This window comes from Peromyscus leucopus, chromosome 1, assembly GCF_004664715.2.
Source record: "Peromyscus leucopus breed LL Stock chromosome 1, UCI_PerLeu_2.1, whole genome shotgun sequence".
NCBI lineage: Eukaryota > Metazoa > Chordata > Mammalia > Rodentia > Cricetidae > Peromyscus > Peromyscus leucopus.
The window spans coordinates 91,319,257-91,335,765 of record NC_051063.1 but is presented as its reverse complement, the minus strand read 5'-3'; the positions used below and the strand labels follow the sequence as shown (position 1 = coordinate 91,335,765).

Below are 16,509 nucleotides of genomic sequence, written 5' to 3'. Positions count from 1 at the left end.
GGACATTCAAGGTCCAAAGTCTAGCACCAATCTTTCCCATTTGGTGAGCATGTTGTTCAGCTCAGGACTTCCATCTGGCTCTGAGCTATACTGTGATGAGGTGACACGTGAGGAGGAGAGTGAGCCTTCATTGTGACACTGCATATGATTCATATTCATTACCCCCTCTAATCCTTGCAACAAATCCACAAGCTGATAATTATGATCCCAATTTCATGGAGGACACTGGTTCATTTTTTAATGCATTTTATTGATTTAGCAAACATTTTTATGGGCTTGTGATTATGAAGTCATTAGCTAGCCTAATGACAACACAAGATACACAATATTTCAGCTAGTTTACTCATAAGAAAACCGAGACAAAAGTTAAGTGCCCTGCCAAAAGTTGTACAAAATAAAGAGGGGAAGTTGGAACCAGGTCTTTCAGCTACTTCTGTTGTGTAAAGACAACTTTTATAATTTTAAGGGTGCATAGCCTCATTTGGAATGAGGGGGGTCCATCTCTGCCTAGAAATGCTGAACATATTGGCTGACAAATGGAGTTTAAAGAAATGGCACAAGCCAACCCCACCAGCTCCCCTTTCCTGCTCTAGGTTACTAACCCCATCTTCCCGCCCATCAGCCCTTCCCTAGCAGCTGTGACCTAATGGGGTGAGTAGAGAATGGGGACAAATTTCTTCCTGAAGCATGTGACTTCAACTTCCTGGAACTCTTCAAGTCAGGCAGATGGGGAGCACCTTGCTCCTGTGGTTACTTAATGCTTCAGTGATCTTTATGAACCCCTGGTACAAGTTGAGAGAGAAGCTGAGGTCCGTCGTGGTTGAGGCTGTGACATGAAGTCTCAGGCATCTCTGTAACACAAAGAATGATGGCTGGGGCCTGGTCATATGGTGATGCTGGGACCTGATTCTGAATGGAGCCAGGGGACTGAGAATCTGGAGTTCTGCTTCTGAAACGCCAAAGACAGGGTAGAAGGGCGATAGAATCCCACAGGACCTGAAAGGGTAATAGGCACAGAGCTTTTGTCAGACTGTTGGCACATAAATGTTTGAAGGACCCAGAAAACACTTTGTGAATTAGGTGCTGTGAGAGTATTCATGAGGTGGATATACCAAAGGATGGAGAACTCTGCCCTGGGTTGGAATTTGAGGCCAGGCTTCCATGTGAGATAGCCTTCATACAAACAAGGCAGGCCAGAGAACCTCTTACCACTGAAGTAGCTTTTGGAGGAAGAGTATAATCCATTAATCACACAGCCTCCAGCCTTCCTAAACCATAAATCTGAATGGACTGCCCATCTCAGACTCCCCCCCTCCCCAGTGCTTCTCAACATCTCCAGAATGGTACCCATACTTCCCTGCAAAGCCTAGGTCTCCAACCATTTGTATCCTGCTTGTCTCTCTCATTAGCCTCTGCAGTTAGTTCTTGCAACTTAGAAGATCCAGAATTAGTTCTGGCTTCTATATGGCTTAACGAGAGAACTAGACCACCGGAGCTATACTGAGACTCAAAGGCAAAGCCTTGTTCCAGGTACAAACTGCCAGAAGAGAAGGGAGTGTAGCCCTGCCCAAAAGGAGTTTGGGTTTTATAGGGTACTTTAGTTGGATGGGAGAGCATTACAGAAAAAGGCACATCACAGGCAAAAGAGGCTGCTGTAAGCAAAATTTTACAAGGTGGTGGGAGGTTCTGGTTGTTAGGACAACAGGAGGCTGTGGTCAAGTTGTTCAGTGGAGAAAAGGGGTCAGCAGACTTCAGAGAAGTGCAGAAGTTCAGTTTTCATTTCTCCAACTGGGTCCCACACAGGCCATCCGTCTTGGTATCATAGATGAGTCCACCTTGAACCAAAGATCTGGGTCAGCCCAGTGGTTTCCAGAGCCAAGGCTAGCCCATGTGCCTTCCTTACTTCCCAGATGGTGTTCCTTTCTCTCCACTGGGCAAAGCCCTGTTCCTCACTGGCCATGCGGCTCAGACACCCCCTCCCCTTTACAGCCTCCTTTGCCTCACTTGAGGTAGACTCCAATGTCTCCTTCTCTGAGATCCCAGAGCCCATTCCTCAAACCCCCACACCAGCTGCACATGATTAAGAATATCTGCTGGTACATTTTTTCTCCGGGTGATTAGATTATGGGTTGCTAGGAGGCAGAGACCCTTGCTTTTTTCTTCGGAAATGTGGGAGTGGGGTGGCACAGAGCTGGTACTCAGTAAATAAAAGGTGAGGCTTGGGTGTGTGTGTGTGTGTGTGTGTGTGTGTGTGTGTGTGTGTGTGTGTGGTGTGTATCTACTCACCATCCCTCGACTCAGCTTGGGTTTGGTGTTCAGCACTGCAAAATAAGAGAAACAAAAAAAGCAAATGGGTGAGGGAGGCTGGTGTGTTACCCACCATGGGCCGTAAGAACTTTGGACCAGAGCAGAAATGAGCAAAGTGTACATGGAAGACAATTGAGCCTCCACTCACTTGCTCACTCACTACTCACTCACTTACTCACTCCTCACTCACTCACTCCTCACACATGCACTCACTCACTCACTACTCACACACTCACTCACACTCACTCACTCACCACTCACACATGCACTCACTCATGCACTTACTCACTCACTCTTACTCAAGAAGTATTCACAATGCATTAAAGAACTATTCAGAAGCTGGGCTGTAGTGGTGCCCACCTTTAATCTCAGCACACAGGAGGCAGAGGCAGGCAGATCTCTGAGTTCGAGGCTAGCCTGGTCTACAGAGTGAGTTCCAGGACAACCGGGGCTACACATAGAAACCCTGTCTGGAAAAACCAAAACTGAAATAAAATCAAAACAAAAAGAACTATGCAGTTTAAGACAGTTTAAGCAGAGCTGGTCTGTGTTCTCAAGTCTCTGGATTGTTCGGGAAGGCATATGGTTATCAAATAATTTCACAGATATATATTTAATCAAGATTGAGTTAGAGGTATTCAAGAAGCACAAGAAGATGTTATGTAGAAATAGAAAGAGCAAGAAAGGCCCACCCACACACGTGAGTATGGTGGCCCACAAGATTATTCAGAATATTGTGAGTACTGAGCCAATTCATGTCTCTAACTTGGTACCGTAAAGACCCCCAGAGATAGTTGTCCCATTTTGGTTCCTCCCAGCAGTCCTTGGATGGTGCCGATTGGAGTTTTCCTTCCATAATTTCCCCTGAGGACCAACTCACTGTTGGCTAATCAGTCCAATGCATATCATGGTCCTCATTACTATGGCCTTATCATTCCAAAGTCACTGCCATCACCATCTTCCCCATCCAGGTGTTATTTCCACTCCCACACCACCACCCTCAATGTGCCATAATCCTTGACCATCTTGTCCAATTACAGATGCTGATCATTGTAATCTACAGGAGCTTAATTCATTTTTACACTCCTGTAAGATAGGCAGTGGCACTCACCCCTCCCTTTTTTAAAGGAGGGAACAGGGCAGTCAGGTACCTCCCAGCCTTCTCATGATTAGCCAGTGGGGACTCTGGAGATCTAATCCTGAATCTTTGCCCTTTACCAGTTCTCCGTGTGTGCCCACAACATGACTTCAAATAGTCTCTCTCTCTCTCTCTCTCTCTCTCTCTCTCTCTCTCTCTCTCTCTCTCTCTCTCTCTCTCTCCTCTCTCATTTTGTATTTTTTAATCCTTTGTAAGCAATTTTCTCAAGGTTTTGGATCTCTTAACAGTCTCTCTTGGGAGCAGTCATTAGAGAGAAGACTCCATTATTTATCGCTAAGCAGTCAGTCATCTTTGGTCACTTACAAGATGCAGAATGTACTGCACGTTTGTGCCTTTCTTTCAGGAAGTCTAATGAAACCCACCAGATGGCTAGGTCCTCCTGAATTCCTCCAACTCAAACTGCAGAATACCATCATTTTCAGGGGCAGTTATGGACCAAAACCCCATACAGAGTTCAGCTCAACCTACAGAGCCTCCATCTTGTGCGATATATTTAATAGGGTAGAGAGGGTACAACCTTAGAACCTGCAGGAATACAGCACTCTGGGAAACTGCTTACAGCTAGCTTGTCAAGGGTACTGAATAAATGTACAGAAAGATGGTTATTTGAGATCAGGAAAAAAATTTTTGATAGTTTAATCACACATATGACTTAATGATTATCACATGGTGAAGAAATCCATGTAGCCAGCATTCACATGAAGAACTGGGACATTGATTGGGTCTGTAGTAACATCATGTTCCCTCCACATCACTCTCCCTCCTCCTCCTCCACATCTGACTCTAGCAACAGACAGTGCCTGATTTTGAACTTTTACATGAATATTTGCCAATGCAATGATACCATTTGTATTCTCTCTCCCTCCCCCCTGTTTCCTCTCCCTTTCCCTGTCCCTCTCTCCCTCACCCCTCTCACGCTGTATGTGTTTGTGTGTGGTATATGTATGTGTTCATGTGGGTGTGTGCACGTGTGTACTGAGGCCCAAGAATGATATCACATGTCTTCCTCTTTTGCTCACTGTCTTATTTTTTGAAACGAAGTTCCTAACTGAACCCGGAGCTCATCATTTCAGACTGTCTAGCCAGTGAGCTCCAGGGCTCCACCTGTCTCTGCATCCCAGTGCTGGCTACAGATGTGTGCTGCTGTGCTCAGCTCTTATGTGGGTGCAAGAGATCCAAATGCAGGTCCTCACGCTTGCGCGGCAAGCATTCTACTGACTAACCTATCTCCCAGCCCTGCCATTTGCATCCTTTTGTGTCGTGTACAGCACAGTTTGTTCATTTTCCTTAGACATGCTTCCATTTGCTTACACGACTATGTCACCAATTATATAGTCCAATAGAGTGATGTTTCCAGTTCTATGCTACTTCAAGTGGCATCACACCAAGCATTCTTCTAAGTGTCTTTGGTGCACACAAGCATGCGTTTCAGAGTTGTATAGTTGGGTCGTGGGGTACGCGTATGGTCAGCTTCAACACAGTGCTGAAGAATTTTCTAGCAAATGTGCTAATTTTCACTGTCGTCAACAATGTGTGGAAGTTCCAGTTAACAACATTTGGTATTAATCCTTCACATTTAGTCAATTTGGTAGTTATGCAGTAGTATTTTATTGTGACTTTAACTTGTATTTCCCTATTGGCTGATGAGGATCAGAATTTTTCACAGGTTTTAGGTAGCAGGGCACCGTCACCAAATGTTCATGCATCTGCCTATTGTCTTTCTTCTTGATTACCAAGACTATGTAGATTTTGGATGGCAGTTAGGTATCGCCATTCAAACATCTTTTATACCATGGCTTGCCCTTTCCCTTTTCATAGTGTCTTTTGATAAGAAAAGTTTGGGAGCATCTCATGTATCTTAGACTTTATGACCAGTGCTTTATTATGTCCTATTCAAATGCTTTCTGCTCCGAGGTCATTTACATACCATCTTATACCACCTCCAAAAAGCTTTCGCATGTAAATGACAACTGTGTAGATGTATTTTGTGTATGATATGGTCCCCACATGTGGTTGTCCTTGAACCATTGATTTCCTATGCTACTGTGCATTCTTTATCACCCATAGTTCTCACAGCTTTCCAGAACTTTTTTGAGCCCTCCACTGTTTAATTGGCTCACTTCTCTTTCCTTGTTGTAGTGCACTGGCTTGATTTCCATAGATCTGTAAGTCTTCATTTCTGGCAATAATAAGCCCTACAACTTTGTATTTCTTTCTCAAGGTTGTCTTGAATATTCTTAGTGCTTTGCATTTTCATATGACTTTTAGAAGCAGGTTGTCAATATCACACAAAACACATTGAGACTCTCATTTACTCTGCACTAAATCTATACAGCAGTTTGAAGAGTATTGACATTCGTGACAATTCTGAGTCAAGCAGACCATGAGCACTGTTCTGTAGGCTTTGCTGTCTATCACCCTGTGCTGATCACCACACTGAGCCAGATGCTGTTCCAGCCCTCAAAGGCTTACAAGCCTGAAGACAAACACAAAACACAAAGCACATTGTAGTCTGATATTTTTATTATGGAACATAGTAACTACTACTATTTTTTAAGAGAACTCTTAGTTTTAAAATATTTTATTTTACTTTATTACTATTTTGTGTGTGTGTGTTGTGTATATATATATGCATATGCTTCTTATGACATACATATAGAGGTCAAAGGACAACTTTGTAGAGTCAGTTCTTGCCTTCTACTATTACGTTGGTTCTAGGGATCAAACTCAGGGCATCAGGCATACATAGTCAGCACCTAAGGAACCATCTTGCCAGCCCTAAGTATTACCATTCGCCTCAGTCTCCTATATGCCAAGCTATGATCTTAACACCATCACATGTACTCATGCATTTACACTATATACTGATGCGTGGAAATAAGTGTAGATAGTATGCTAATTATGTAGGTATTTTTATGTAAAACATGCCTGTTATAATCCTTTTCAGCTTTACTATGGTGTGATTTCTGATAGGCTTTTTTTTTTTCAAAGGGAAAATAGCTTCCAGATTGTCTTCATCATCTTGGAGATTTTTTCTTTTTTTGAGATTCACAGGAACTAGTAGGTCTCGTGATTCTTTTTTCTATTTTTAAAGTTTTGTTTATTTCATTTTGTGTGTGTGTGTGTGTGTGTGTGTGTGTGTGTGTGTGTGTGTGTGTGTGTGTGTACTGCATGCCAGAAGGTTGTATCAGATGCCTGGAACTAGAGCCACTGGATGGGGATTCTGGGAACTGAAATTGGGTCCTCTGTAAGAGCAGCAAGTGCTCTTAACCACTGAGCCATCTTTCTAGCTCATGGTTTCAAATTATTAGAGAAGAAAAAAATCCAACAACTTCTTAAAAATAATCATTAAGTTCTAGTCCTGAAACTTTTGTAAATTTACTTTGCTACAAATCTTCAGTACTGTCTTTAAAAGATGTAAAATGTAGGGCTGGGAGATGGCTCAATGGGTAAGTCACTTTCTGAGCAAGCATGAGAACCTGAGTTTGGATCTCCAGAACCCACTGACTCCAATCTCTGTTCTCTACATGCCCTTGCATGTGCATCCTCACACACAGGTACACACACACACACACACACACACACACACACACACACACACACACGGAGGTGGTGAAAAGCATTATTGCTTTTAGACAACTGTCTGGAAACATGAGGTAAGTCTATACAAGCAGTGGCATAGAAATTCTTCTCTCCCTTGTGAACTCTGTCAGGAGGCAATCCCAGACTTCTAGAAGCATTGTGCAGATATTATCTTTGTGGTTTACAGTCAGGAGAAATGCCCTTGACTAGAAGCAAAGCACTTGGATTCCAAATGACACCTTGCATGATGTGAACTTGAATAAATCTCTCTGCTCTGGATATCAGAAGTCTAGTCACAAAGTGGAAGGGGTTAAATCAGGTCATTGTCATATAAAGTCAGGGATCTGTGCAACAACTTTGGGTTACTTGGGCCAGTGAATTTAGAACTTGTGTTATGTGTATAAAATGTCTATTTATTTGTGTATTTTAAACTTTTTGAGTCCTACTCTCTCTCTCTATGTGTGTGTTTTTGTATATGTGAATATATGTTATTTGTATTCAAATACATATATTTTTTCCTTTACTATCCTCTTTATCATTGGCAATAAAATGCTTCCTGAAGGATGTATCCTAGTTAGCTTTAATTGCTAACACAGCCTAAAGTAGTGATTCTCAACCTTCCTAATGCTGCAACCTATAGGATGATGAACCTATGAGAGGAAAGCAGCTTCCTTTGAGGAATTGCCTTAATCAGAAAGTCTGTGAGCATGTCTATGGGGGGATTTTCTTAATTATTAATTGATTCAGGAAGTCCTAGCCCACTGTGGGCAGCACCATCCCTAGGAAGGTAGTCCTGGGCTGTATAAGAAAGCTAGCTGAGCATGAACCAGTATGCCAGCCAGGAAGCAATGTTCCGCCATGGTTCCTCTTGTATTTCCATGGCTATGAATGAATTTCCCTGGTCAGAGGTAATTCTGCTTGAAATAGCAAGCAGGCCTATTGGTGAAATTATTAAGGTCACCCCACGAAGTTAAAAGGAAGGTTTATTTAGTGGCATAACTTACAAGTGAAGGGACAGGTAGGTTGCAGGGTCTGGGAAAGGTGTATCGAAGTCCAGTGGTGTTCTCTGGAGAACTCTGATCGGTCTACCTCCAGCGTCCAGGGTCCAGGAACCAAGAGAGCCCCGCATCCAGAACTCGGGTCTTCAGTGTCCTCTCTCAGTCCCGCCTTGTAAGCGTGACCATTACCAAAGCCTCAATGGGTGTTGGAACTTCCAGGTCAAAGCTGGAATGACTACCCACTACACAGGCCTGCCTTCTGGTTCCTGCCTTAAGTTACCTCAATGATGGACTGAAACCTGGAAGTGTAAATCAAATAAACCCTTTCCTCTGTAAATTGCTTTTGGTCACATGTTTCTCACAGAAACAGATTGAAATTAATTATAGAAAGTAATTTTCATCTCTTATTTTTGTTTTGTGTTTTATTGCTTGGCTTCCTTTAGAAAAAAATTCCAGCATCTCTCTTAGTACAACCCAAGGTTTCGTCACTTTTTTTTCTGGAGATTCACCACCTTAGCCAAGGCTACCTCACTCTTCTGGGGTCTAAGACCTGGGAGAGATGCCAGCAGAACTTAGCATCAGTCTTCCTTCCTACACAGGGGTTGCTATAGCTATATTCACAGCTCTAGCTGTCACAGTTGGGCCATATTTTGCTTGGAGCTGGTTTTGGCGTGCATGGCTCTGGTGATGTAAACTTTAGGACTAGCTGCTCCAGGAACAGGGAAGGAAATGGTCTCTGGATCCTTCTCTGGACTTCATTCTTGTTGGGCTCAGCAGTGTCAGACATTAGGAAGGGACAAATCATACTGGAGGCCCAAGGCCCCATGTCTATGAGGACCTGCTGCAGCCAGATACCCAGGGGCAGCATCCCCACTTGGGGAGACCTGTAAGCATTTTTAATCTTAAGAGAGTTCTGGTCTTTATGGTGACGTCAGAGGAAGTGTCATACAAAGGGTAAAAATTTACGCTGTTCCTGAAGTTTTCGGGGAATGGAGGAATTTAGATGTCACAGGTATATGAGGACAATGAGAAAAACGTCTGTAGGGTAGACTGCCAGGGCTCTTCTGAAACTGCCAGTGAGTGAATCCCAGGACCAAATGCAGTGAGGTGGGCAGTGGGGCTGTGATTAGCAGGGTTGCTGAGGCAGAGTCTGAAATGCTTGCAGCCTGTAGCCTGTGACTGGGAAACAGCGGTTGCTTGTCTATGGTAGGCTGGGTTCCCTGAAGCCCACTACAGTCACACCCCAAAGCTTTGTTAACCAGCTCATTGTCTCATCGTTCTGACATTTAAAGACCTGAAATCAATGGGTCAGCGGAGAGGCTCCTGGAGACGGCTCTGAGGAAGTCAGCTTTCTCCAGCCTCTGGCTACCAGCCATCCTTATCATCCTTGTCCCAAGTTGCTTCATTTCCACATCTACTCTGTAGTCACATGCAATATGTCCCTTGCATGGTTCATAAGTCTTCTAATAGGAGCACTAGTCAGACTGGATGTAATGACCCCACTCCTCAGCCCACCCCCACAGTCTATTGTGGCCTCTCCCTCAAAGAGCCCAATTCAAACAAGGTCATACCCCCAACCCAGGTGCCCGAGGCCACAATTTCTACATAACTTTTTGCAGGACATAATTTAACCTGTACCCCATAGCTTTTGATGGTGATTTGGATGCAGGTGACTTACAAAGGAAATATCCCCAGGGGAGACCAGGAAGGGTATGTACAAAGAAGGACATGGATAAGCCTATAATTCCGGGCAAAATCCCTGAGGGTGGTTCTAGTCTGATTCTGTGGCCAGCTTGGTATGTGTCATAGTTAGGGTTTATATTGTTGTGAAGAGACACCATGACCATGGCAATTCTTATAAAGGAAAACATTTAATTGGGGCTGGCTTACAGTTTCAAAGGTTTAGTCTATTATCATCATAGCAGGTGGCATACAGGCAGACATGGTGCTGGAGAAGTTGCTGAGAGTTCTACATCTTGTGCCTCAGGCAGCAGAAGGAGGTTGTGTGTCACATTGGCCATATTTAATCCTATAAGACCTCAAAGCCCATCTCCATGGTGACACACTTCCTCCAACAAGGCCACACCCCCCTAACAGTGCCATTCTGTATGGGCCAAACATTCAAACACATGAGTCTATTCATTCCTATTCAAACCACCACAGAATGCAAAGAACCGCTTGGAGGTGTCTGTCCTCTATGAAAGAGAGCTGGGGCTTCTGTAGGAGGCTCTGGTGACAATCCTCTAGAGCAGAGTCACAGGTGCTCGCTCGGTCACTGGAGGCCAAGGTCCATCAGTCCCAGGGTCACATTAAAATGGTGCAAATGAAGTTGAGGACGCCCTTGCTGTCAGCTGCTCTGTCCCCTCCTGTCCTTCCTTCATCCCAGGGCCTTTAGCATCTTCGATCATTTCTCTCAAAGATTCCAGTTCTATTGATTCTTCTGAGCCCTACACTTTTCTGACTCCAGTGTGCTTTACTTCATTCTTTCTTCCCCACTTTCTATTGAGTTTTTTAAATAGATGGACATAGTCGTGAGATGAACTTACCAATCACAGTATGATATTTGGAATTTTTTCAATTTAATTGTGTGTGTGTGTGTGTGTGTGTGTGTGTGTGTGTGTGTGTGTGTTGTCTGTATATATGTGTGTGCACTGTATATGCCTGATGCCTGTGGAGGCCAGAAGAGGGTATCAGATTCCCTGGAACTGGAATTCCAGATTGTTGTAAGCTAACTGGGAATGGAATCTGGGTCCTCTGGAAGAGCAGCCCATCCTCTTAACTGCTGAGTCATCTCTCCAGCTCTGATATTTATACTTTTCATGTCTTTGAAGTTCTTCTGTGAGATATCTTTGTATTGGTGACTCATGAACAGCACTCTATTATCTGAGATAGTGGTTTTATTGTTTGCAATTTTAGAATTTTTTGGTAGTGGTTTTATTGTTTGCATTACTGAGCCCATTTGGGGAGTTTAGAAGACCACATGTTCCTCCTAGAAGGGAAATGGTATAACAGAATTATGTCAATGATATAAACTGAATGCATTGATTTTTAAACTTCAGACCAATCAGTCAATACTTTAAAAAGAGCCATATCATGATGAATACATCCAGGGCACAAATCCATGGGTGGAGTGTTAAGCTAGGGAGAGGACCCTCAATTCAATGACCTTGAAGATGTCTGTTGACCTTTCTATCTTGGTTCCTTGTCAGTGACATTGAAATCCTGAATTAGAGCCTCCCTGGAAGTTCTAATAGCCTTTCAGCCCATATCTAAAGACCAGAATCTGGAACACAGGATAGAGATACATTTTCATCTGAGGAAACTTGAACCTGCCTTAGATACTTGGTGCTGGGTTATGTGGATACAGAGGGAATGAAAACCCAGCCCCTCTCTTGAGTGAATTCAAAACTCCTGCTGGGTCCCTTGATTTGGCAGGCTGAGAAAGGAGAGGGAGAGAGGAAGGCTGTGGGTAAAGCCTGTGGGAGGCAGACTTAGAGACAGGTATGTGTTCAGTCTGTCTATGATACCTGGGGCAGAACTTGGGCAAGGAGGGAGCGGGGAGGGGCAGTATAGCTGAGGATACAGAAGGTGAGGGGAAGGTATTTGGAGAGTAGAGAACAGTATGTGTCACCCAAGACATCCAAAAGGAATCTGGATTCCTCTTGGGTCACCCTAATAGAAGTATAGCCAGATGAGATCATTGTCAAGATGGGAGTTTCTGACCAGGGCTGTCCTTATCAAATTGAGATTATTAAGACAGAGCTCACCTTACCTCTGTCTGAGTGGTTCAGGAAGTTTTAAGGATGCTTGGGAGGTCCTGGCAGGATGATGGTGAGTTTGAGAGCAGGCTGGACTACACAATGAGGCTCTGACTCAAAAATAAAACAAACTAAGTAAGGAAATAAACATAAAAAGGATTTACAGATCAGACTTCAGATCTGGCATTTAGCAAGCTCTTAAATATAAGAGGGAGCTCAGTCTTTTCCATCATCCTCTGTCCCATACTCCACAGGGATGGAATGTCGATGGAGTACTCAGGTCTGGTCCTGTAAGTCAAATGAAACCCAATTGATTGCTGTGCTGACAGTGGCTTTCTTGTCTCTCACAGTGACACTCTCAGCTGCTCCTCCTTCCTACTTTAGAGGCTTCACACTAATTGCCCTCAAAGAGAACCGAGAGGGCGATAAGGAAGAAGACCATGCTGGCACCTTCCAGGTAAGACACACCACTCCCTGCCACTGCCTTTTCCAGTGGCCTTCCCTGCCTGGCAGGTAAAGACTGAATGAGCTTTGGCTATATGGAGGATTCTAGATAAAAGGAGAGGTTAAGGCATCTTGTGTGGTTTTTCACGTGCTTCCTTGATGGTAGACCACGTGGGCCAGCTCCACGAGAAGGACCCCACAATCGGCGGCAAAGGACGCAAGCCTGCCTGAGCAGGCTTGGTCACCCAGCAGGGTTTGTCCCACTCTGGAAGATCCCACTGCTGGGCTCTGGGCTCTCTGTAGCCTTGGCAGCAGGCAGTGCAATGTGGGGCGAGTGCTCAGAACCTGGCTCAGACTTGCTCTTTCCCCTGCACTCGGCACTTTTGTGATTGCCTGGAACAAGAGCTCAGGACAGCCAGGCTGGAGGGAGTTCAAAGCGCAGGAAAAGGATGTTACAGGAATGTGGAGACTTACTTGTGAGGGAAGAGTAAAAGAATTGCACATGCTTTGCTTGGCTAAATGAGCAGACAAGTTTAGGAGGTAGACTCTGAAAGTCAGTCCTCGAACAGCAGCTCCAGAAGGGGGTGAGGGGTGTAGGGGGGGCAGCTCTGCTCATGATTGTGCAGAAAGCCACAGCAAGATGAAAGTGGGTCAGGAGAAGAAAGGGAAGCTCAAAGGCAAGGCCCTGACAATAAGTCATATTTCACTGGAATATTCCTCCAAAGGAGGCGGCAGGAACATCGACCCCTCTCTAGCGAGATGTCAGAACACATCCCAGAAGGGCTAGGGGTGAATCTAAGGGGAGGTCTGGCCAAATCTACACTGACCATTTCTGGTCTCCATTTTTCATCGTTCTGGAATTCATTTTTATCTGGAATTTGCAAACTCAGAAGAGAAAATGAGAAGTCAGGAGAATGCTTACACTCAAAGCTGGCTGCTGCTGACTCTGGTGATGTAATGTGTGAGCTTCCCGGGAGACCCCGCCCCAAATATCTTGTCCACCAATGACTTTTAATCACTTGGGGGCAGTTTGTAATCACAAGCTGAATCTTGTGACTTAAAATTTTTATGTTTTAGAAACATCTCTTCATTTGTGTGTGCATGCACACATGTGTGTGCCATGGCATGCATGTGGAGGTCAGGTGATGCCTGTCAGCAGCTGGTTCTCACCTTCCTCCATGTGGGTTCTGGGAATTGAACTCATGTCTTCAGGCTGGGTAGCAAGTGTCCTTATCCTGTAATCCATCTTGCTGTCTCTTTCTTTTGATTTTTTTTGTTTGTTTGTTTGTTTGGGGAGGGAAACATGGTCTTGCCATATAGTCCTAAATGCCCTGGTACTAACTATGTATCCTAGGCTGGCATCAAAGTCATGGAAATCTTCTTGCTTCAGACATCTGAGTGTTGAAGTTACAGTGGTCATGATCATGCTCAGCTAAAACTTTCTTTTCTATACACGGGAGTCTAGGCTTCTGATCTACTGAAATTGTTAGCTCTATCCCCATTTAGATGGCACTTTCGTGGGAAGGTACTCTTGATAGGCACACAAAAGAGTGACCCAATAATAGTGCCACCCAAAGCTCATGCTTGTGGAGTGCCTGCTGTCTGCCAGGCTCTGTGCTGAGTGCTGTCTCTTAGCTTAGCACGTCTTACCTTAGCTTGGAACACTTTTGAGCTTCAGAACTCTTCCTGATTTTTTCCCTCATTTTTCTTTCATGCTTCTGACATATGACATTTTTGTTACATGGCCATGGTGGTGTTACCAGAAGCATCAGCTGCATATGGGGACTTATAAATGCAAACTCTCAGCCCAAGGAGACTGAATGAGTCAGACCTCAGGGCAGGGTCTGGCCTATGTGTTAACCAGCCTTCTAGGGAGCCTGAGCCCCTGTGGATTGAGAACCTTGGGTGTCATGAGACATTGAGGAACCCATGCCTCCTCCATCAGTCATAACAGGGACACATCAGTCTACTGCTGTCTATCTTCTCATTGTCTCCACCAGCCCTGGGGAGCAGAGTATGTAAGAACATGAAAACACCCATTATGAGGGTTACAGCTAACGGGCCAGAGCTCTGGAGCCAGGTACTTTTTGGTTTCCATTCAGTAATTGATCTCAGAACAGCATGTTGGGGTGAGCTCTGTTGCTCTCTTTACACAGTGGAGGCATTTGGGGACTCAGAGAAAATAACTTCCCTCAAGCCACCAAGCTGTATGAAAAGCTGAGATTCAAATCCAGTCCAGGCTCCAGGTTCCTGTTCAAAACCATGCGTGGCAATTGGTATGTGCTTGTTCAGTGCAAAAAGGAGGCCGTGTGTGTGTGTGTGTGTGTGTGTGTGTGTGTGTGTGTGTGTGTGTGTGTTGTAACAGCAGTGCATGGGCAGGGTTCCTGATATAGTCTAATTCTACTTAATTCTTGTGGCAACCTTCTGAAGTCAGGGTTGGTATTAACATTTCTCACAAGATAAAACCGATTCTTCATGGGATTAAGTCAAAGCAAGCCAACACCTCAAAGCTCCATGGCTAAACTAGTATGTTTTTCTCATAATGAATGTTTTCATCCTTGCCTTACCTTTGAACCACTAAAATGCACACCCCACTTGGTTCTCCTGGTTTCTGAGGTTAGTTGGGGGGTGGAGTGGGGGTGGATCATAGACCAGATTCCCAGATAATCTCTCCTGCACCTTTCTGCCATAGCATGGACACATTTGAAAGCTGTCATCTTTCATCAAGTGGCTGATTCATTCATTCATTCAGCATCACTTATCGGGTGCTTCCTGTGCCATGCACTGATTGAGTTCAGCACTGAGGGCCATGGCGAGACAGAGTTGTCCTGACCTGTACTCTCCTTGGCCTCATCCAGTTAAGTCAGTCTCTGCAGCTGACAGGTAGAAGAGCCTAGTCACCCACTAGGACAGAAATAGAACAATTATAATCACCACCACCTTCTTTGAAAATGGCATTCAAAAAGTAGCTAGCTATACATCTTCATCTCATACCTTCCCTCCCTGGAAGCTCTGAGGACTTAATAACAACAAAATTTGGGTACACTGGGGCTGGAGAGATGGCTGAGCAGTTAAGAGCACTTGATGTTCTTGTAGAGTACCCAGGTGTGTTCACAGCACCCACGTGGCAGCTCACAACTCTCTGTAGCTCCAGTTCCAGGAGATTCAATGCACACATGTGGTGCACATACATACATGCAGAGAAAAATACTCATAAAAGAAAATAAAGTTTTTAAATGTTTGTGTAACTCTAGATAAAGATCACATACTTATTTCTTTTAAACATTAAGAAAATACTTATATGTGTGTGGTAGGGATGGGGTAGTGGACAACTTGCAGGAGTTAATTCTCTCCTTCCGCAGTTGGGCTGGGCATTGAACTCAAATCATCAGGCTTGGCCACAAGCACCATTACTACCTGCTGAGCCATCTTGCTGACCTCATTTTCATGGTTCAAAGGGGGTATTAGATGGGTTGTTATGCTTCTAAATGTCTGAGGACTTGGCAGGAAACACAGACTCGCCCACCACATGTAAAAGCAATAAAAGCAGTGGAGCTGCCTTGGGCTTAGTGGGACAGTGAGGGTTACTGCTCTGCTGGCTCCTGCCGAGGCCCCCAGAAGAGGCGGGGTGCCCTCCTCTGCTCCAGCAGTGGGTTCCAGGGTGGTGGCATTGGCACATGAGGGTATCTAGCTGCCAAAGCGAGAGAGACACTGGAGCTCTTTATGAGCTGGCTGGGTGTACTCATGGTTAATTGCAAGTGACAAGGAGTTCAGAGACAGTACTGTCTGTACAAAAGTAACTCGCCAATCTTAACAATTCAGCTCACTAAAAACAAACTGCTCCCTGGTCCCAGGCCCAGAACAGTCCGGCTCACTCTCCTGCCTCCAGCAGGTCTCAGCCCCAGATGTCCTTTTCCAAAGGAGCTGGGTCCTGATCACCCCATTTAAACCTACACTGCCCCCATTACTTTGACCCTGAGCTGGAGTCCTTTTCTTCTGCACCTACTCTTTGTGCTTACTACCAATGACACACTACCTTACCTGCTTCACTTGCAGCTATGTGTATTATCCACCCCTTCCACCATGCCTCCCAGGAGATGGGGTTCCATTTATCTCCTTTGTTGCTGTATTCTCTACTCTCAGCAAATCTGCCCAGCACAGGGCTGGACACACATATTTACTGACAAAATTTTAAGCACACTGCACTCAAGTTGAAGTTACTAATCTGCTAATCTATCACACCACTGCTGTATGACACTCA

General features: G+C 44.7%; 1 protein-coding gene across 1 annotated transcript in view; it reads left to right on the top strand.

Moving 5' to 3' along the window:
- Window positions 1-16,509, top strand: part of Spon1 (spondin 1) — a 286,372-nt gene that overhangs the window by 12,651 nt on the left and 257,212 nt on the right. Inside the window, exon 2 of the mRNA XM_028875878.2 lies at window positions 12,155-12,261. Within this exon, the coding sequence (XP_028731711.1) occupies window positions 12,155-12,261 (107 nt within the window). The remainder of the gene's footprint in view (window positions 1-12,154; window positions 12,262-16,509) is intronic.